This window comes from Diplotaxodon limnothrissa, linkage group LG3 (assembly GCF_057381915.1).
Source record: "Diplotaxodon limnothrissa isolate DT_005_m linkage group LG3, D_limnothrissa_male_GT1.1, whole genome shotgun sequence".
Taxonomy (NCBI): domain Eukaryota; kingdom Metazoa; phylum Chordata; class Actinopteri; order Cichliformes; family Cichlidae; genus Diplotaxodon; species Diplotaxodon limnothrissa.
Window position 1 is genome coordinate 37,379,193 of NC_140598.1, and position 23,277 is coordinate 37,402,469.

Consider the following 23,277-nt stretch of genomic DNA (forward strand, 5'->3'; position numbering starts at 1 on the left):
TTGTAAATAATGTAAATATCACTCTGTCTGTTGTTGTCTATTTGTCTGTGTGAGTCAGTTGTGAAGTAGGGAAACAGTAGCAGCCTGAACAAATACTACGACGATGAAAAAGAAAAAAAGTCTCATTGTAGACATGTGGTGTCAGCACCCTGAAAAAACCTTGTGCTGCCCAAAGAGACTGCGTTTCTTGGATGAAACAAATGATTTTCCACATTGATATTGGAACATTTTGTCATTCTCAATAGATACTTATTAAATTTAAAGAATAGTGGAGTTTCTGAAGGGTGTGAAGTAAGAGTTCTTACCTTAAAGTCAAGTTCTTGATAGATTTGGTAGCAACGAAGGACTGGACACTGACAGAGCTCTTTCATCATGTGGTTATGCGTCTGTGAGGTGTCACCAATCATATTGCTCCATCCACACACCCATCATGCTGTCTGTGATATTACTGATCATACATCAGTGAGAATGAAGGAATGCCTGTTTTTAAAAACAACGACAAAAAAGTGTGTTTGTGTGCGTGGGTAGTTGATTTCCACGACATAATGTTTGAAGTCCTGTGGAAAAACTGGAATGTATGAGGTTTGTAAGTTCTGAGTCTGTTTGCATCTTTCTTTAAAACTTGAAACCAAGTGTCAATCGTCATCTGGGTAAATGCATTGACCTAATGCAGTGTTATGACCTTACCGTGACCTTTGAGCTTAGCATAACCTTTCCATGGCCTTGACCTTAGGCTGGAGCTGCTCATTGAGAGTTTGGCAGGGGCATTTGAAGTGTTCATGAGTGGGACTAATGAAATAACTTCGAGCTCACAAACTGTTTTGAAGGGCAGAAAATAATTTATCTCACACATTAAAAAATTACAGCTACCTGACTGTAAGTAGGCAATTACAGGAACCACTGAACAATCTTTTAATAAATAATACAATCATAAATATGCATAAACTAATACCTACAACAAATTCCAGCAACATGAACAAGTTGAAAAAAGAAAATGTCATATGCAACAGTTTAAGAAGACCCGGCCCAATGATTGGTGTGATAATAACCAATGCATGCTGCACAAAAAAACAGTAAAAAAAAAAACACACTTTACCTTGCTGGTACACTCACGTTTCAAAATCTTAAACACCTCAATGTCTAGAAAAGGGACTTTTGCAGAGCCTTGAATACGTGACTGTTTTCTTTAAACAATTAAATGGCCTGTGATGTACAGCAGAACAATAGCTGCAGACAGATACATTGTTGGGGTCATTTTCTTTTAGGTGAAACAATAAAATGAGCCCCAGAATTAAAACAATTTAATTGTGTTCTGAATGGCATTATATCATTAGCACCAAATTAGCACCAGTTACTGTCATATGTTTTAATGTTTGGACATTTTGTTACAGCCCTGCAGTATTATAAATCACAATGGCACGGTCATGTACTCAGTAACTGCTGACGGTAACACTGACAGTATTATATTCAGTAGCACCGACGATGTATTTAGAATGTTGCTAACAAGCTAGCCGTACATATCTTCTCACATTGAACACTCATGAAGACCTTCAGCGGCAGCCAAACTCTCAGTCAGCGGCTCGGTCTTTGACCTTCTATGCCTGCTATGAACCCAGTAGTCTTAATTGTTTCCTTTTTATACTTCATACCAAACCAAGAAGAGCCTTTTTGTTGCTACTGTTGCAGCCACCCGCGTCAACAAGAAGCCAAACTTGATGTTTCACTTGTGTTGATGCGTTTCAGCATCTATTAGTTTTTGCTGTTGTCGACTTTGAACCCATTGTGCAAATTTAACTGCCAACCATTTTCACAAATCTACTTTAGTTTCATTTCCTGCCTTTGTTATTACTTTTAGTTTTCAAATTTATTATGGTTTACCAAATCTTCTCAAGGACTTTTGGGACACAATTTGCAGTCAAATTATTGGGAAGAAAACAATTTCTCATGCAAAGTTTAATACAAATTTTATGTTTTCAAAGTCAGTTGATTGGTTTTTTGGGTTGTTGTTTTTTTTTTAATTCTTTACATCCTTGCAATTAGTCTAACTGATGTGTGACCTTAAATTTACTGATTTCTTTGGGTGTTTCAAGCATCCAGCAAATAATTTAACATTCTTGCACGTCAGTACATCGTTGTCATTATCACTGTATACAGCTTGGCTGGTTTTACATGTTTTAGATGTTTGGTCCATGACATTTGCAATTCTCCAAAGAAAGGTAGCTGTCAAATGAAAAAAAATCTCTATTTTTGGTTGTAAATGAAAAACTTTGACATTAAAACCCTGATGATCATGAGCTGTAAGGTTTTACTATGTCAATAGTACACTTTGAACTGTTTTGAGCAAAGTTGGAAACAGATGATTCAGTTTCACTTTGACCCGGGTGGCTGTGATTACTGGGTCCTTTGTGTTTTTATGGGATGTGATTGATTGAGTGTGTGTGATCATTTTACATCATGCCTCATTATAGACAGGAGCTGATTTTATTTTTTATTTATTTATTTTTTTTATGCACTAGACAAGTTAGGATTTTGAACCAAACTGGGCTGGTTTTCCAAAAAGAAATCTGAGTCTGAGGTTGATCTTTAAGGTCAGTACAATTTACTAAAGAATGTCTTAAATCATTTAATAACAGGAATTTTGCATGAAAAATCTTTAATTTACGAATTTAGACACAATCGATTTGTTAACACAATCAAACTGGACAATTCAACAAGAAAAAAAAGGCTTGCTTTGCAGCTCAAATTTCTTCAAAGCTGTGGAAGATTAACCATAAGTTCACCTTGAGGTGCTTTTTAGGAAAACTAGCCTTGGCTTGATGTGGAAGGAGAGGAGTGAAGAAAAGAGTTTTAACGACATGTTGTAGACATGTGTTAATGCTAATAATGATCTGTAATGTGATGTGTGTTCATATGAAACATGGATGTTTGCTGATATTAAGCTGGAGAAGAAGGGGGGTATACCCTGATTTGTACTGAGGAAACAAATGCATTCAACTGTGAAAATTAAACTAATGCAATGATACAATGTTGAAGTGCTGTTTTTTGGAAACTTCTGATACATACATACAAACATAGAGACATGGATAGATAACATAACACAAATAAGACAGATTTGACACATAGTGGTGTACTTTTACAGAAAGGCAAGCAGAGACGACCCACCCCCTGCCCCCCAAACCCAACCCTCCCAATAACACACACAAGACATTTGGCCATTCGGCGCATTGAGCAGCAAGACTTCCGGATGTCTTCCGCGCAACTGGCATAAAATGTGATCTCCAAAGTGCATACGCCGCTCAGACACAATGTCACGGAGGGGACGTGTGGCAGTCCGGCTGTCGATTTCTGGTCCCGGTAAGAGACCCGCAGGGTCCATCTTAGACATTGCTGCTGTGCCTCACTGAGTCCTTTTTTAAAAAACATTTTTGGCTGATGTTTTCTACATCTCAAATGCATAGATAACAGTGGGTATAATGATGGAATTGAGCAGATGAATCTTCTTCGCCAGGTCAATCTTTGGGGTCGACCGGATCAGCCAGAAGCGCTGTAAGACTGCATCCTGTGCCGCCATGTGCCAATCCTCGTGACCTTGGTCTTGTACACGTGTACACACAAACACACACACACAAACACACACAATGGTGAGGAAATCTGTGTAGCCATCCTCTGTGCGGACGCAGCAACTGGATCAAAGGTAGAGGGTTTGGAATATTTTGACGAACCGCTCAGGGATGCCATGTAACCACGCAATGTTATAGAAGGAATCTCACCTATTGAACACCTTTCTGAAACTGACGAAACTGATTAAGAGACGCTGCTGGTATTCCAAACTTGATGGTGCACAAGATGAAGATCTTCATGCGCGACAGGCCACTGCGAAATCTAGCTTGCTCTTCTTGGAGTTACTGGTCCACGGCCTTATGTCTTCGGAGGAGGACAATGCTAAAAACCTTGCCCCGAACCAAGAGGAGATTGATTCTTTGCCTGAGCTTTAGGATGACTCACCTTTGCCAGTCTTCTTTCAAAGTAAAACAGGAAATATAATACAGAGAAGCAGACTTGACACTGAGAGAGACATGACTGACCGGGGAGACAGAGGGAACGTGAAGCACAGAGACAAAGAGTAACCAAACGTGAAACACAGGGAGGGTACAGAAACAGAAACTCCAAGCTTCTTTAACAATAATCAAGAAGTAAAAATCAAACACAAAACACTGGGTCATACCCAGGACCATGATACAAAGTATCAAAAGTAAAAATAATTCTGCAGAAAAATGTTCTCCATCAATATTAAATTGAAAGATACTACTTCTGCATATGTTTAAGACTTAGGTACTAACTACTTTATATTCAGTTTTTCCCCCCGCATTATATTCTATAAATAATAATGATATAATAATAATAATAATAATAATAATAATAATAACACGTTTTATTTATAGGCGCCTTTCAGACCCTCAAGGTCACTTTTTTTTTTACCTTACTCAGTTTTTATATTTGCTTTTATACTTTTATGACTGTTTATGTCTAAATTTTAGCTACCATGTTTGCTATATATACATTTTTCTTATGTTTTTTATGGTATTGTTTACGTGTTACTGTAAAGTGACCTTGAGGGTCTGAAAGGCACCTATAAATAAAATGTATAAATCTCAGAAAAGAATTAGCTGTTCATTGACTCAGGAACACAGGCCTACATCTTGATTTATTTAAGTATATCGAAATATGATATGATATTAACAATAAAACAAAATTTGCTGAATTAAAAAAAGTTTGAGCAGTGTGTGAGATGGCTAACTGTTAATACTGTGGCGAGCTCAGACAAGGAGGAGACAGAGGTATCGTTTTGTCTTGCTTCCTGCAAGGGAGAGAGCACAGCCCTTTATTCGCATTCAACAGATGAACACACAACACTAACACCACCGCTCGGCGCAGCTCTGGCGTAACAACAACAACAACAAAGCAAAATGGCACTCTCTCCACCCAGAAACACACAGTCACACAGAGAGAGAGAGAGAGAGAGCGTCACCTGTAACCATGGCAACATAACAACAGAACATAGCTGTCAAAACAAAACCCCAAACAGCCCTGACCCACAACATAGCCCCCACCTAAGGAGTCAGTCGTCCCCGACAACCCCATTACCCAACAAAAAGTCCTGCAAATGTCCATGTGTCTTCTTTCGGTGCGCAGGCTGATCTCAACCAGCAGGGGAAGAGTCACTCGGATCAGAACATGGGGTGCCACCAGCATCCCCTGCCCCGGCGACTGCTCGAGCGAGTGGTCAGTATCGCGAGAGTCTGTCCTGGTGCAACACCACCATGCGCCCCGGGCCCGGCATGCGGATCGGTACATCACTTCTGCTAGCCGCTCCACAACCTCCGCCGGCCCTTGCCAGTGACTGCACAGCCTGGGGGACACTCATCTTTTGCGAAACAGGCATTACACCCAAACCTTGTCGCCAGGCACAAAAGCTCCCCCTCGGCACCTGGTATTGCAGGCTCTTTTCTGTCGTACTCCGGTACTGGCCTGGACCTGGCGGGTGTAGTCATGAAACACTCACGGCCACTCCCTCTGCCTCCTGTAGCAGTCCATGGCCACCAACATGCGCTAGTTCCCTGACTCGGTGACGGGGAAAGGCCCTAGGACGTCCACTCCCACTCTCTCCCTCGGGGCCCCCACCAGATACTGCTGCAGGGGGGCGTTGAGTGGCGCCCTTCCATGCCGTGCAGGTGTCACAGCAGTGCACAAAAGTTCCACATCCCGTCAACAACTATGTCAGTAGAACTGTCCCCTGAGACGGCGGAGAGTTTTGGCATTCCCATAATGGCCGGCCCCCACCGAGCCGTGGACAAGCTCGAGCACCTGCGACCGCAGCGAGTGAGGCACCAACAGCTGCAGGAGATCCTTGCCCTGTCCGGGGGCCCGCCATCTCCGGTATAGGAAGCCGTCGTGGGTCTCCAGATTGTTGTACTGGGAGTAGTAGGCCTTCACTTCGAGCCCCTGTCCCGACACCCCCGTCCAGCCTGGCGTTGCGCCGCCTCCAGCCAGGTCCCCACCTGAACCAACGTTGCATCAGCTTCCTGTTCCCTCTTCAGCTGCTGCGTGGTCAACGGGAGCCATCTCCCTCTGCTGGCTGTAGCCTGAGCAGTAGCTATGCCCAGGGCCTCCTGGGCCCGCTCCTCCTGTCGGTTAGAGGGGGGCAGCCGGTGTGGGCGCAGACAGAAGGGTTGAGCAGAACCGATGTCGATGGTGCGCTGAACCTGCCTGCACTCTTCCTCACTAGCGGCAACGATGTCCACGTTGTCATCCAGGAGGCACCTCAAGCGCTGCCGCTGGTCAACGGTGAGACCGATGCTGCTGTGCTGCCACAGGTCATCAGCAGCTTGGGTTGTCTCGGTCGAGGGAAGGTTTGTCTGGCCTAGAGACTGGGGCTGAGGTGAGTAGAGATGGTTCAGAGCCACCGCCGTGAGAGTGATAGCCAGCTTCGCGGTGTCAACGCAGGCCCCCCAGCGGGTCAGCAGATCAAAGCCGATGATGCACTGGTCTTGGATGTCAGCAAGCCAGAAGTCGTGCACCAGCTCCAGATCCTTCACTCGGATCCGCAATGGTTTCTTCCCTCGCATGTCAGTTCTCTCCCCCGTCACCGTCATCAGCTGGGTGTCGGTGGGCGATCAACCCATCACAAGCGGCCCGGATGTTCCAGGGAGCACACCAGGTCGTATTAGGGAAATGATGGACCCTGTGCCCACCAGGGCCCGGCAGGGCTGGTCCTCAACACAGCAGCTCAGGTAGAGTCCCTTGAGGTGCCCAACTAGGCCCACCACCGTGCATCATTCCTGGAGGGGGGCAGGAAGCTGGAGCGGTGGTCCCCGCACTGCACCATTCCCCCTCTCGTTTCCCTGAGGCCACATAGTTCTGGTCTTCGGGGCGGGCGCCAGGTAGTCGCGCGCCACGTGGCCAGGCTTATCGCACCGGCAGCAGCGGTCGGTCGGTCGACAGGGACAACTTCAGGGCACTGAGGGCTGCAGCTGGCATATCTTCGTGACTTCCTCCTCCCTGTCGCAGTCTGCGGCTCTGAGTTGGGTGTAGTTTGGGGGGGACACCTGCTGGTTAGGCCGCGAGGCCAGCACCAGCTCGGCCCTTTCAGCCTCATGGAGCGCCTCACGGAGAGTTTCTGGAAAAAGTCACTCTGGAAAAGGTCCTTGCAGAAAAGCATGCAGGCTAAGCTCCTCACTGGCTGCTGGGAACTCCGGGTAGCCACGACGAGCATACAGCAACACATCCGCTGCAAAGGTGCCCAGGCTCTCCCCCGGCCGACGGCTCCAGTTGGTCAGCTGCTCCCTGCTCTGATCAGTGGAGTGCCACTGCCCAAATCGCCTCTTGAGTGCTATAGTGAGGGCCTGGAGCTCTTTCTGCTCTGACGGGGCTAGGTCTCCCTCCGCTCCTCTCCATCTCCCTATAAAAAGGGAAGGAAACCATTAACAGTCCAAATCGCCATCAGCTGTTCTCACCGGCATCTCCAGCACCGCCCCGTTGAGCCCACTGCACCACTCCTCCCCTGCAGCTGCGCCCGGGACCACACCTCCGCCACACACCCCCACCGCCGGGGAGCCGTCCGGCCGTACCTACTCCCCCCCCGCAAGCGAGAGAGGAAATCGGCCACCGCCATCTGCGCCCCCGGCCTATGGACCACCTTGAACTTAAAGGGCTGTAAAGCCAGATACCATCAGGTGATCCGGGCGTTGGCATCCTTCATGCGGTGGAGCCACTGCAGCGGGGCGTGGTCCGAGCAGAGGGTGAATGAGCGCCCCAGGAGGTAATAGCGAAGGGAGTCGACCGCCCACCGGATATCCAAGCACTCCTTCTCCACAGTGCTGTACCGTCTTTCACGCTCTGCCAGCTTCCGGCTGATGTAAAGAACGGGACGGTCGGCCCCCCTTACCTGCTGGGACAAAACGGCCCCCAGCCCCCTGTTTGAGGCGTCGGTCTGCAGAACAAAAGGGAGGGAAAAGTTAGGAGTGTGAAGCAGCGGCTCCCCACAGAGAGACTTTTTCACCTGCACAAACGCCGCCTGGCACGGCCCCGTCCACTGAACCAGATCCGGAGCACCCTTTCGGGTGAGATCGGTCAAGGGGCTGGTCAGCTGCGCAAACCCTGGCACAAAACGGCGATAGTAACCTGCCAGTCCCAGAAACCGTCTCACCTCCTTTTTAGTCTTGGGGCGCGGGCAGAATGCTATAGCCGCCGTCTTCTCCACCTGTGGACGCACCTGCCCGCCCCCCAAGTGGTACCCCAGATACTGTACCTCCCTCCGTCCAACTGCACACTTCTTTGGGTTGGCCGTGAGCCCCGCCCTCCTCAGGGACTCCAGGACCGCGGCCACCCACTGCACATGCTCCGCCCAGGTGTCGCTGTGGATGATCACGTCATCCAGGTAGGCAGCAGCATATGCAGCGTGCGGACGCAGCACCCGGTCCATGAGGCGCTGAAAGGTGGCAGGGGCTCCGAACAAGCCGAACGGAAGCGTAACGAATTGGTACAAACCGTACGGAGTGGAGAAGGCCGTTTTCTCCCTGGACTCGGCAGACAAGGGAATCTGCCAGTAGCCCTTGGTTAAATCCAGTGTCGTGAAAAAACGGGCCGTGCCCAGCCGATCCAGGAGCTCGTCGACCCGGGGCATGGGATAAGCATCAAAACGTGACACTTCATTCACCTTGCGATAGTCGACACAGAACCGTATAGACCCATCCTTCTTTACCACAAGAACGATGGGGCTACACCAGGCGCTGTGCGACTCTTCTATCACTCCCATTTTCAGCATTTCAGCCAATTCCCTCTGAACGATTTGCCGTTTATGCTCAGGAAGCCTGTAGGGCCGTGAACGCACCGTCACGCCAGGCTGCGTTACAAAATGATGCTCAATGACAGATGTTCAGCCGGGCAGGGGGGAGAACACATCTGCAAACCGCTGTTGTAACGCGACAACGTCCGCTCTCTGGGCCTGTGTGAGATGGTCATCACAAGGGAGGGAGGCGGGGATGATGGAATTTGGCACCTCCGGCCCCAACTCATCTCTCTCCTTAACCAGGCTTACCAGAGAAGCAGTTTCAACCTCTCTCCACTCTTTAAGGAGATTGAAGTGATAAATCTGCGTGGCCCCTCCCCTGTCCGACCGAGCAACCTCATAGTCAACGTCCCCGACTCGCCATGTGACCACAAAGGGTCCTTGGCGAGCAACTTTGAGCTAGAAGAAGGGAGTAATACAAGCACTTTGTCTCCCGGTGAAAATTGCCTGAGTCTAGCCCCTCTGTCGTACAGGCGTTGCTGACGCTGTTGAGCCTGGAGCAAATTCTCCCGTGACAACCTCCCCAAAGTGTGGAGTTTCGCTCTCAGGTCCAACACGTACTGAATCTCATTCTTAGCGGGGCTCGGACCGTCCTCCCAGCTTTCTTTAATCAGGTCGAGCACCCCACGCGGCTTCCGGCCGAACAGCAATTCAAAGGGAGAAAATCCCGTGGAGGCCTGGGGCACCTCCCGCACTGCAAATAACAGAGGGTCTAGCCAGCGATCCCAATTGCGTTCATCCTCGTTAATGAACATACGAATCATGGACTTTAAAGTTTTATTCAGCCGCTCCACCAGCCCATCCGTCTGAGGGTGGTAGACGCTGGTCCTAATAGATTTAATGCCCAGTAATTCGTACAGTTCCCGCAGTGTACGAGACATAAACGACGTGCCCTGGTCAGTCAGTATCTCTTTCGGGATTCCGACTCGGGAGATGACCTGAAACAGTGCCTGCGCCACACTCTTTGCAGAGATGGTGCGCAGCGGGACTGCTTCCGGGTACCGCGTTGCATAATCCACCAGGACTAATACAAAGCGGTAGCCGCGTGCACTCCGATGAAATGGCCCGATGAGGTCCATACCAATGCGCTCAAACGGAACCTCTATGAGTCGGAGCGGGCGCAAAGGCGCTTTTGGTATGGCCGGCTGATTAACAAGTTGGCAGTCCGGGCAGGACGCGCACCAGCGGCGCACATACGCTCGGATGCCCGGCCAATAAAATCGGGCCGTTATTCGCTCCAGAGTTTTTTCGTATCCCATATGCCCTGCCATGGGGTTATAATGAGCCGCCTGGAAAATCGTTTCCCGGCGGCCCTGCGGCACCAACAGCTGGGTGTGAGTCTCCTCCGTGCGAGTGTCACGACTCACTCGATATAGCCTTTTGATAAAATGAAGCGCGGGTAGGTCCGCACGGCTTCAGGGCGCACCACGTGACCATCAATCTCAATCACCTGGTCAAAGGCTGAGCGTAGGGTGTCATCACGAGACTGCTCCAGTGGGAAATCACCCGTGGGGGAAACCTCTGGAGCCGGCGGGGCTTCCCATGAAGGACCCGCCGTCTCCCCCTCCCCGGAGTCAGTGTCGGACGACCCCGCGTCACCGCTGAGCGCCGCGCAGACACTACATGCTACTAACGGTCGTGATCGCATTCCCGCATACTGTCCCAACAGATGATGAAACCCCGGCCAATTCGTGCCCAGAATCAGGGGATGCGACAGGCGCGGGCTAACCGCAGCCGTTACTCTATGCGTTTTGCCCTTATACTTTAATAACAGCGGAACTATGGGATACCTTTGAACATCACCATGAACACACTTCACCTCCACCCATTCTGCCTCCAGCAATGCCCCGGGGCAGACCAAGCCTTGGTGCACGAGGGTCTGCGTGCAGCCCGTGTCCACCAAAGCATGGCGTATACCCCCTCGAGTCCTTACCGGAATGTTGTATGTCCCTCCTGGACCAGGAGAGGGTGCTGGGGCACCGGCAACCCGGAACACCTGCCCCACTTCCATCAGAGGACAGTCCCTCCTCAGGTGTCCCAGTTGCCCGCAGTTCTAGCACTCCTGCCCCGGCGTCTGTGCTGCTCTCCGTGGCTCAGGGGCGGCACCGCTCATGTCTGATCCCCGGGAAGGCACAAACGCAGCAAAAGGATTAGTGGGGCTCAGCGCCGGCGCCCGCTCTGCCTGCCCTGGCGCCTCGGTGCCCGGCGCCTCGGTGCCGGCACTGGGGCTTGTTTGCTCGGCCTCCGGCTGCTGTCCCCGGGCTCCCCCGCTCTAGCGGCAAGGTGGTCCTCCGCCAATGTTACCACCACCTCCAGACTCGCGGGACGGTGGCACCTGACCCATCTCGCCGTCTCCGCAGGCAGCCCCTCCACGAACTGCTCCAGCACCACCTTGTCCACCAGCAGCGTCTCGCCCTCTGATGATCCCGGCTGCAGCCAGCGCACCGCCGCGTCGTGCAGCTGCCGGGCCCAAGCAAACAGCCAATCCGCCGCGGCTAGCCGACAGGCCCGGAACCGCCGGCGATGATCCTCAGCGGTGAGCCCCAACCTGTCCACCACCGCCCGGCTCACGTCCTGGAAGCTGCTCCTCGAGGTCGGCGGCAGGCTCAGGGCCGCCGTCTGAGCCTCCCCCGACAGCAGAGGAAGCAAACGTGGAGCCCACTCCCCCTGCGGCCACTGGCAGGCCTCCGCCGTGGCACGAAAAGTCTCCAGGAAAACCTGGGGGTCATCCCCGTTCCCCATCCGGGGCATCGCCACCGACAGCGGCGGAGGCTTCGGCGGGGCAGCGGCTCCAACCAGCCGCTCCAGAACCAGAGTCTGCCGGTCTGTCTGCTCCTGCAGCGCAGCCAGGTGAGCCCGCTGGGCCGCCGCTTGGTCTTGGCCCATCTTCGCCATCTCTGCCAGCATCTGCGCCAGAAACTGCAACGGCTGGGCGGGCGGCGCAGCCTGTGGGTCGGACATCCCCACGCCGGCCGGACACTGGGTTTCGGCACCACTTGTGAAATGCACTATACACAGGTACACACACACACACAGGTCTTTATCACCAGCTTCCACATTTATTTATAGTTTTCCCAGGTTATGATATGAACACAGTCTGACAGCTGTCGGTCTCAGCTGATTTCCCTCTCCCTCCGCTCCTCTCCGTCTCCCTATAAAAAGGGAAGGAAACCATTATCAGTCCAAATCGCCATCAGCTGTTCTCACCGGCATCTCCAGCACCGCCCCGTTGAGCCCACTGCACCACTCCTCCCCTGCAGCCGTGCCCGGGACCACACCTCCGCCACACAGGGCAAGTGGAGTTCAGCACACTGAGGACTTTCTCCAAAATACAAGGCAATCACACACAAATACATACTAGACATTTAGACTTAGATATTACTACTCATAGCTAACTAAATAATTTGGTGATGAAAGGAGAAAAAAAGCCTGTCCATAAGTACTTTAGGAAATGAGGTGAGGACACTCAGACGTAATAAAACTGCAGCTCCTGACCATGCCTGCTGGAAACCCCAGTCACACGAACACCTGAGACCTGGAGAGAAATTCAAATTCAAATGCAAGGGACCAAGAACAAGGAAAGCAAAAGGAGAGGGGATGGGTACAATGCCCTACGGAGCCATGACAAGTGTTGTATTTTTTTTCATTGAGCTATGTTGTTTGTCATACTTTGGCTGCAACACAAACACAGAAATTTTATTTTGACCTAAATAAAGCACATCTAATTGTAAAGACATTGCATGGACAAAAAAACTCTACTCAAAGTTCATACAAAGCGATTTAGTCTCCTGTGATCCTGTATGATCACATGTTAAACTTTTATGGCTTAAAACTTTCAAAGTACAGATTATAAAGTTTATAAGAGGGACAAGCTGCTTCCAAAGTTCAAACTGTGCTTTTTCCTGCACACAGCTGGGTATCCACTCTATTCTACAGCCAATCATTGTTGCTGAGAGGTGAAATGGCGCAGAGAGGAAATCAGCAAGATTCAAAAAGATTATCTTGTTCACTCTGTTTGGATCTACTAAAGGATCCAGTAACTATTCCCTGTGGACACAACTACTGCATGAACTGTATTAAAGGTTTCTGGGATGAAGAGGAGAAAAACAAGAAAATCCACAGCTGCCACCACTGCAGGAAAGCTTTCATTCCAAAGCCTGTCCTGGAGAAAAACACCATGTTAGCAGCTTTAGTGGAGCAGCTGAAGAAGACTGGACTCCAAGCTGCTCCAGCTGATCACTGCTATGCTGGACCTGAAGATGTGGCCTGTGATGTCTGCACTGGGAGGAAGCTGAAAGCCATCAAGTCCTGTTTATCTTGTCCAGCCTCTTACTGTGAGAAACACCTCCAACCTCACTATGATGCAGCTCCATTAAAGAAACACAAGCTGGTGGCCCCCTCCAAGAAGCTCCAGGAGAACATCTGCTCTCGTCATGATGAGGTGATGAAGATTTTCTGTCGTACTGATCAGCAGAGTATCTGTTATCTCTGCACAATGGATGAACATAAAGGCCATGAAACAGTCCCAGCTGCAGCAGAAAGGACTGAGAAGCAGAAGGAGCTCGAGGTGAGACGACTAAACATCCAGCAGAGAATCCAGGAGCGAGAGAAAGATGTGAAGCTGCTTCAACAGGAGGTGGAGGCCATCAATGGCTCTGCTGATAAAGCAGTGGAGGACAGTGAGAAGATGTTCACTGAGCTGATCCGTCTCCTCCAGAAAAGAAGCTCTGATGTGAAGCAGCAGGTCAGATCCCAGCAGGAAACTGAAGTGAGTCGAGTCAAAGAGCTTCAGGAGAAGCTGGAGCAGGAGATCGCTGAGCTGAAGAGGAAAGACGGCGAGCTGGAGCAGCTCTCACACACAGAGGATCACAACCAGTTTCTACACAACTACCCCTCACTGTCAGCACTCAGTGAGTCTACACACTCATCCAGCATCAATATTCGTCCTCTGAGCTACTTTGAGGATGTGACAGCAGCTGTGTCAGAGACCAGAGATAAACTACAGGACATTCTGAGAGAGGAATTAACAAACATCTCACGGGTGGTGACTATGGTGGATGTTTTATTGTCACCACCACAACCAGAGCCAAAGACAAGAGATGAATTCTTAAAATATTCATGTGCAATCACACTGGATCCAAATACAGCAAACACACATCTGTTATTGTCTGAGAGGAACAGAAAAGCAACATTTAAGGAACAACAACAGTCTTATTCTGATCATCCAGACAGATTTCTTCCTTGTTGGCAGGTCCTGAGTAAAGAGAGTCTGACTGGACGTTGTTACTGGGAGGTGAAGTGGAGAGGAAAAGTTTATGTAGCAGTTTCATACAAGAATATCAGCAGAGCAGGGAGGCTAAATGATTGTGTATTTGGGTTAAATTACAAATCTTGGGCATTAAGTTGTGATAGCAAGAGTTATAAATTTTTCTACAACAAAGTCCAAACTGAGCTCTCAGGTCCCGAGGCTTCCACATTAGGAGTGTACTTGGATAATAGAGCAGGTATTCTGTCTTTCTACAGCGTTTCTGAAACCATGACTCTCCTCCACAGAATCCAGACCACATTCACTCAGCCGCTCTATGCTGGACTTATGCTTTTTGAGCGAGGAGACACAGCAGAGTTCATTAAATTGAAATAGACAGAGTGGGTAGGTTTATGTTAGAACTTCTGTTTGAAAGTTTGTGTCTAAAAAATATAGTGCTGTAAATAAACGTGTCGCTACATTTCTTGCATAAGTATAAACCTTAATTTTTCATTATAATCTAGAATTATAAGTTTAAAATATACTTCTACTCCTATTCAGCATTCTTTATCAGTCTTAAATTAATTAGATGTAGCAATACACTGGAGTTTGATTGGTTTGTTTTTAGTAAGCTGAATACCTTTGGATATCATTAAATATCTTTTATTATGATTTTTAAGAGAGTTTTTTTTTTATCAGACTTCCTCATTTATACATCAAACTATGGTAACAAAATGATACAGGAAATATTTTATTTGCTCAGAAATGCATGCTTTACTCACCACACTCAACCAATCTAATGGTTGTTTTGGTTTATATGCTGGATGTTTCTGGAAGTTTAATGTCCCTTAATCTGTTTATGATCAATAAAATTGGTGTACTTTGGACAGTTTCACCTGCTATAAATAACACATATTTTATCGACTACTGTAGTGTTTTCAACAAGGATGTTGGGGACACCGAGTTAAACCACAAATGAAGACCCTGGAGTTTAGTTGCAGCTTGTTTAATTGTCTCCATGAACATGTGGTGAAAACTGAAATGACAGAAAATAAACTCCATCTCAACAGGCAGAAGCATATTTACATCAATAAAGTGCATTACTCTCACTAAAACATTCATGTTAGCAAAATATACATTAATATCCAAAGTTATCTGTATAAACTGTCATATAAAGTAACTTACGGCGTTCCAGCCTGATAATTCAGAGTAGATGGCATTTGATTCTTCTTTCTTACATTTGTATTGGCAGTTGGCAAACAACTGAAAGGTGCATTACCGCCACCAACTGGTATGGAGTATGGTCTGGAACGACGCTCAAAAAATAAATAAATAAATCCTCAAATCCTTCCAAACACGTCCCCCTCTTTTAAAAACTGAAATAAGGCCTGATAACTTTTACTTCCCGATTCCTTTCGCAACAAATCAACAAGACCCAGTTCGATTTGTAGGTTACTGAGATTTTGAATCAATTGTCTCCTCTCAACCTGATACCTCTGACACTGCAACATGACATGTTCTACAGTTTCCTCTACCCCACAGTAATCACATTTTCCGGTACTATGTTTCCCTATCATGAATAATGTATTATTCAAGCCAGTATGTCCAAATCTCAGTCTGGATATGATCACCTCCTCCCTCCTAGTCCGTCCTGCGTTTCTCATTCCTCCCTCCTTTGAATCTTATACAACCATCGTCCCTTCCTTTCCTCCTCCCACTGCTTTTGCCATCTTGCTCTCATATCTTGCCTTACCATACTCCTTATCTCTGCTTGGCGAAAACTAACAGCCATGTCAACCACCCCATGTTTTACGGCCTCCTTTGCAACTCTATCTGCCTTTTCATTCGATGGCATTTGATTACATCTCCATACTGCCTTTAGCATGTGGAGCCTATGTCTAAATAAATAAGCAAAACTAAAATATACCTACCAGTTCTTGCAGATACCTCACGAAGTCTAAAATCTCATGTAACAGTGATTGTCAGTATCCCAGCTAGATAAGAATCAACCACCATACCGCATCCACAGAGTCACGTCGAGAGTCTAATCTCTTGTTTCCCTCATTCCGTTAAATGGTTTTGACACCTGTTCCCTTGTTACTCCAGGAAACATGAAGCAGATACAACAACTGGACTTCATTCAAAGTCTTGAACTTGCATTTGTTCTCTGGCGCTCTCAATATGAGGTCCAATGTGATAAACATTTTTTTTCTTTCTCTTTGTTTCTATTGCTCTGCCACCCTGAGCAATCTAGGGTTGCAGGTGAATGAATGAGCTTTTATTTCTTGCTTGCAGTTGCCTTCAGTGAAACTGGACCACTTCCATCCATACATACATTACACAAACGTCACATTGGGGAGACAGGTCAGGGTTAGGTTTAATCAATCAATCAATCAATCAATCAATCAATCAACCAATTTATTATAAGGACATTTAAAAACAACACAGGCTGACAAAAGTGCTGTGCATAGTAAAAAAGTAAAAAGTAGAACAAACACACACAATTAAAAGCTAAAGAGTAAAAATTTGTTGTCAGACAGGCTTTTAAAATGTCGAGTGTTGGAGAAATCCTAATTTGAAGAGGCAGACTGTTCCAAAGTTTGGGCGCAGCAATCGCAAATGCCTGGTCTCCTGTTTTTAGCCTGCTTCTAGGGACAACTAGAAGCAACTTATCAGCTGACCTGAGAGCTCTATTAGGAGTATTTATACACTCTTAAAAATGCTGGGTTATATTCCTAACTCAACTGCTGGGTAAAAGCTGTAGGTTCGTAAGTTGGCTTATTGTGACCAAATATTGGTTCAAAAGTCATGACTCAAGAGTTGGGTTGGTAATGTGCCGGGTTCTTCAATTCACTCCACAGCTTGACTAATTCTGTTGGGTCATACTATGACCCAACAGAATTAGCCAATATTTTATCAAAGCTGCCCAACCTATGACCGTCATAGGTTGGGCAGCTTTGATAAAATATTGGGTCAAATTTTACCCAAATGTTTGGGTTGAAAATGAGCCTCAGAAGAAACCACATCATTAATCACAAACTGCCTTTTTCAATTAGACTGTGACCTGATCAGATATCACTGGACTTCTCCACTACTATGAAATAAAACATGGTAAGTAAAAAGTAAATTCTAATAGTTAAAAAAATCATGATGATTGATTATGCAATTTATTGGTTTAATTTAGAACTTTACCTACTCATTAAAGGTATTTTAACAGATAACACCAGCTGGGTTGTGATGATGAAAGTTATTTCTACTTAAAAATGCTTGATATCATCGTTTAAAGCTATAATTTGGAATGAGGCTGATGTTGCTCTGTTTGACAAACTGTTTAGAGATCACTGTATACAGAACAAAGAAAGTATGAGATAGGGTGTTGCATTTGTGGGAAAAAGGTAAAAAATAAAAATTAAAAAAAGGAACACAGTCTATGTAAACTATTTAATTATTTAATAATAAATTATTTTATTATTTAATGTCATTATTTAATTTAACCTAAATTACCTTTATGTTGATAACAACATCTTTTCATTTTAAAATATAAAGGAAATGATAATTTGTCCCATTAAGATTTTTTAAGGCTAGATTTTTTAAGGTTACCTTGACCCCCTTTTTTCCCTCGATCATTAGACCGCGCAAAGGGCACGTGCATCCCTGCACTTAGCTTGCTTGCTACTAATACAAACGTGATGGCAACACTGCCACAACCAATATTTAGCCACCATCTTCGATCCTCACTTGGAGATCTCGGTAGCTTTAAGGTCTGCCATCATAAGTTTACATGTAACCAAAGTATAATCTTTTTTTTTTTTAAAAACAACAACAACAACAACAAAAATTACTGACTCCTGAATATCATTTAGCCTTATTAAGCCTTTTGGTTCTTAGTCAAAGCAAAAGGCTAAGGTGTTAAAGGGTTAACCTGGTGGTGCTGAGAATGTTGGCTGCACTCAGACCCTGCTCAGTATACAGCTAATCTGCTCTGCACTTAGATGGAGGCAGTGCTACTGTTAGAGTTAAATTGTTAAATGTTTGTCATTTTTATGTTTACCATTTGTACAGTGTTTTAACTCTGATGAAAGAAATTCCACTGTCCTTCCCACCAGATTCTCGAGGTTCTGGTGGGGGCTGTAATGTTTTATTGCAGATACATCCTATCTGTAAGTTCTGCTTCGTTTGATGTAAGCTTCCTGCGTTTACGACCCTTTGGTCAGCAGGAGGTCTGACACACACACACACACACACACACACACACACACACACACACACACACACACACACACACACACACACACACACACTCTTACAGAAGTTCACAAATATACATTTACATACAGTCCTTGTCTTTGTAACCAAAGGGGGTTGCAAGGGGAGGTGTTTAGTAAACTATTGTTTGAAGTTTGTCAATAAAAGGCAGCGAGAGGAGGCCACCATCGGGGTCATTGTCGTGCTGGACACAGACGAGGCCTCCCTTGCGCAAGTAATCGATCGATCGACTGTCTTGTTTTCTTCATGATGAATAAGTCTCTAGAATTAGCGGGGTTTGTGGAAACACAGACCCAACAGCTACCTACTCTATGACACTGGGTGAAAGCAGCCTGTCATTACTTCACAGACACTGACTTAATAGTCCGAATGATCAGTCCAGGGTACACAAACTGTGCATTCACACTTGCTTATTTTTTATTTTTTTGGAACTTATATATATGTAAGAAGTCCAGACGCTTTTCTTTGAAAGCTCCTTTGATTATATATATGTAACACTGATGTTCGGTAGATATTAATAACCCTGTGTGGCTGTAACTGCAGCCATCACAAGTAGATTCAATTATTCTAAAATTAACACTAAAAATGTTTTAACTTTAATTGTTTAACTTTAGAACATCTGTGAGGTACACGTGAGGGGGAATCTTTGGTTGCCAGTCTTGAGAGCACATATCCACACATGAAAAATGGAGGGTCCAAATACTTATTTTACACTTAACGGAGCACTATGGAGAAAAGTGAGTATTTCTTGTAAATAAACTCAATCTATCAGGCCATAGTGTTGGAGCTCACTGCTGCAGGATTACAAACATCTTGACATTAACCAAACAACTGCAGATAATCTTTTAAATCCTAATTTATTGACCCTTTTCTTTTGTTTAAAAATTACAGGACACATGGTTAGCCCTTGCAGAACACATAGGCCAGCAACTGGATTTCTGAAGTGGTGTCTACGCAATGTCAGGAAAAGGCTTTGTTCTATCGGGAAGAAGAATTTGGCACCAAAGTAACCCATCTTGCCTGGTACCAGAAAACAGATTTGTTTCTGCTTTTTGCAGCAATCTAAGGTCTGTTGATGGCTGCTTGAAATCATTTTTTGTTTTTGATACAAGTTACCCAAAGTGATGCACCCAGGTTTGGAATTTCCTTCACGCTGTCATCTGTCCCAGGAATAGATGAATCCCAGGACATGAATCAAATATGATCAAATTAATGAGGGCTCTTTTAGCTATGATGGAAGTATAGAATGTTGCTCATAAAGGTGCATGACCAGAGCTGGATTCTTAATATATTCACATGAAATCACACTGGATCCAAACACAGCAAACACACATCTGTTATTATCTGAGGGGAACAGAAAAGTAACATTTATGGAACAACAGTCTTATTCTGATCATCCAGACAGATTCACTGAGTGGTTTCAGATCCTGAGTAGAGAGAGTCTGACTGGACATTGTTACTTGGAGGTGGAGTGGAGAGGGAGATTACTTTTAGTAGCAGTCGCATACAAGAATATCAGCAGAGCAGGGAGCTCACGCGAAAGAAAATTTGGATTCAATGACATATCCTGGGCATTACGCTGTGATGCAGACAGTTCCACCTTTTTTTTACAACAAAGTCCAAACTGACCTCTCAGGTCCTCGGTCCTCCAGAGTAGGAGTGTACCTGGATCACAGAGCAGGTATTCTGTCTTTCTACAGAGTCTCTGAAACCATGACTCTCCTCCACAGAGTCCAGACCACATTCACTCAGCCGCTCTATGCTGGACTTTGGCTTTTGGATTATGGCGACACTGCAAAGTTGATTAGTTTAAATTAAAATTCTCTTCACATTGTAGATATTTTAAATGTCTGATTAATCTGCTCACTGGCTTTTCTTGTCTACTCACTGTAGTGGATTTTCCTGATGATTAAAATGTGATTTGTGACATTTCTGAACTATGATGCTACAATGATTTTTCTTGTCATATTACAAAAAGTTGATATCTTTGGTGTTTGTATTGTAACTCTTAAAATGTTAATAAGATATTGGAGTCCTTCAACCCCGAGATTATAATAGATGTGTCCTTGTTTCTTGATTGAATGCAGTAATTGATTTTGATTATAGAGTGTTGTTAATTTTTGTTGTTATTATTTTTACAGAAAAATAATAATAACTGCATTATCTAATCCAACATGTTGTGGAAGACAATGTTTGTCGTGAACACCATTTTTCAGGGAAAGCATCTGCAGCTATGAATGACTCATCTGATGTACTATTAAACTGTATAAAATAAAACAAAAGCTAAAACATGTTAAACTAAATTACTAAAATATGTTGAAGTTTAAAATTGGATTAAAATTGGTTTATTTAATTCTAAATGATACATATCTTGCTTTGGCTCTCGGAGGAGGCGGACACATCTTTCAAACTAATGAAGACATATTTGTTTCTTTTTATTTGCTCCCTGTTGAATCCAGACTTTGATTTAAAATCCTTCTCCTGACATACAAAATATTGACCCTATGTCAGGATCTGAGCTGGCAGACCATGTGGAGTGTAGAGTGGACACAAATGCAGACACCAGAGACTGAAACTAAATTAAAATTGATCCTTTATTGATGTCTGAACCATGCAAAGGAAAAAGCGAAAGCAAAACAAAGTCTAACCAAACAAAACCTAAACTGGAAAAACAACTAAAACCTGAATACGTGAAATTTGAAAGTGTGATGACATGAGACCCCAAGGCATGAAACCTGAAACCCAGACATGGACACCAGGAAAAATTAAACATGAAATACCTGAACCTGACACTGGCCAAACAGACAACACAACCACAAACAAAGGAAAACTCACACAACATACACATTGGGGGTAACAAGGGAATACGCAACAAGACTGAGATAGAGCTGCACCTGATCTGACATAGCGAGACAGAGGGGAAGCAAAACTAAATATAGTGAACACAGGACAAGGACTCTCAAAATAAAACAAAAAGAATGAGAAATATGTAGACACAGACAAGACACGCAAGCTTAACACTTTGACTGGGGGAATGAAAACAGAGACAAGATTGACGAAACACAGGACAAGATTAGACACTGGAGATGGAGAATATAATCACCATGAGCTGAAGGAAAACAAACTCACACTCTAAACATGTCAAAAGAACAAGTAAGAACCTAAGAGCTGCAACCTAACAGAAAATAAATGATCAAAAGAACACAGAAGTACAAGAAAACCAAACATACATTACCCAAAGAAGTAACTCAGCCTATTACACCCCAAAACAGAACAGTCCAAAACATAAACGCTGGGTGACTGATCCAGGGCCATGACACCCTATCATATTTTAAAGATCTCACAATTCAATTCTATATTATCCTGACAGATGGTGCAAAATGCAGCTGCTCGCATTTTAACAAGAACTGGGAAATGTGAGCACATTATCCCTGTTCTGAGATCTCTGCATTGGCTACGTTGTCAGGTTCGAGCAAATTTTAAGGTCCTGCTGCTCACCTACAAGGTTTTAAACGGATTGGCACCTTCATACCTCTCTGACCTTTTACACCTTTATGTTCCATCTCGTGCTCTACAATCTCAGGACTCTGGCTCTCTAAAGGTTCCTAGAGCCAGAAAAAAGACAGTTGGAGAGCGTGCTTCTTCTTTTCGTGCCCCGTTTCTGTGGAACAACCTCCCTCAAGATATTCGGCAGGCATGCTCTGTGGAGGTTTTTAAAACTAAGCTGAAGACACATTTGTTCACCTTATCCTACATGTCTTATGGCTTTTAGTTTTTACATTTTCATTGTTTTTAACTTGTATTGTGTCTCTTACCTGTATTGCTGTATCGCTTTTATTTTATTTATCCCTTTAGTTGTACAGCACTTTGTTTGAAAGCGCTTTATAAATACAGTTATTATTATTATTATTATTATTATTATTATTAGTTCACTCTCAGACTGTGGGCTTACTTTTGGTTCCTAGAGTATGTAAAAGTAGAATGGGATTACTCTACTCTTTATTTGCATATTATTAATAGAAAGACTTAATTTATGTTCTACAAAATCTATATTGTAATTTAGACAGATGTGATTATTATAAATGAGGATATATTTTATTATTCCAATCAAGAAGCAGTTAAATTAAAAGTTTTAGTTTGGACTACAAAGGAACTGAATCTACTGCCAATACAAATAACGAAAGAAACCAGTACAACTACATTATAGCTGTACACCTGGAATCTCTGAAATGTGGCTTTAACTTACCTACCAATGATACCATGTATACACAAAGATATTATCATAGCTAGTACTGTACTTTACTGTACTTTGTCTAATGGCAGCATACCTGTGAAATTCCATTGTAACAGAGGATATACCACAGGATGTTACAGGCAGCTGCTCTCCTCTGTTTACTGGGACTGTACCAGAGATTACTTACTCAATATAGCTGAAAGCTATTATTAGCCTTGAATTCACTTCTCCTGACTTCCAATATTCCTAATTACTATACAGTCTTCTTCTGTATCTAAAGTTAAATTTAGTAGTTGTTTTTTCTACATGTGCATATGAAAGAAAGATGTAACAGTTTCAAAATAATTCCACAGTAAATGTCAAAAAAATCACAACAGTAATCACAGGCTGTGTTATGCAGTGTTTCTATCATTATTAATTTGCCTCTCATGTGAAGCATTTTTGATCCTTGGGGATCCTAGCAGCTGGAAATACAAACCCCTCCACCACGGTAAGGTAGAAATTCACAGAGGGCTACTTACATTTATGAATAAAGGATTAGAAATAGACTGTGAAGACATTCAAAGGGGAAACATGGTCCTGGTATGAGTCAATATCGTTAAGAAGCCAAGCAAGCCATTTTCAATACACAGTTTATAATTTATCTTTGTTTTGTTTTTTACACAGCAAACTAAAAATGAATGA

At 44.9% G+C, this 23,277-nt stretch overlaps 1 protein-coding gene across 1 annotated transcript; it reads left to right on the plus strand.

Moving 5' to 3' along the window:
- The first annotated feature begins 12,809 nt into the window (after nucleotides 1-12,809).
- LOC146635696 (tripartite motif-containing protein 16-like) lies at nucleotides 12,810-14,489 on the plus strand. The gene has a single exon (XM_085348524.1). The coding sequence runs from the start codon at nucleotides 12,810-12,812 to the stop codon at nucleotides 14,487-14,489; it is 1,680 nt and encodes a 559-aa protein (XP_085204650.1).
- Nucleotides 14,490-23,277: the final 8,788 nt, after the last annotated feature.

Bases quoted from the DNA above. Each gene is read 5' to 3' on its own strand.
- LOC146635696 (XM_085348524.1), top strand. From the start codon at position 12,810: ATGGCGCAGAGAGGAAATCAGCAAGATTCAAAAAGATTATCTTGTTCA.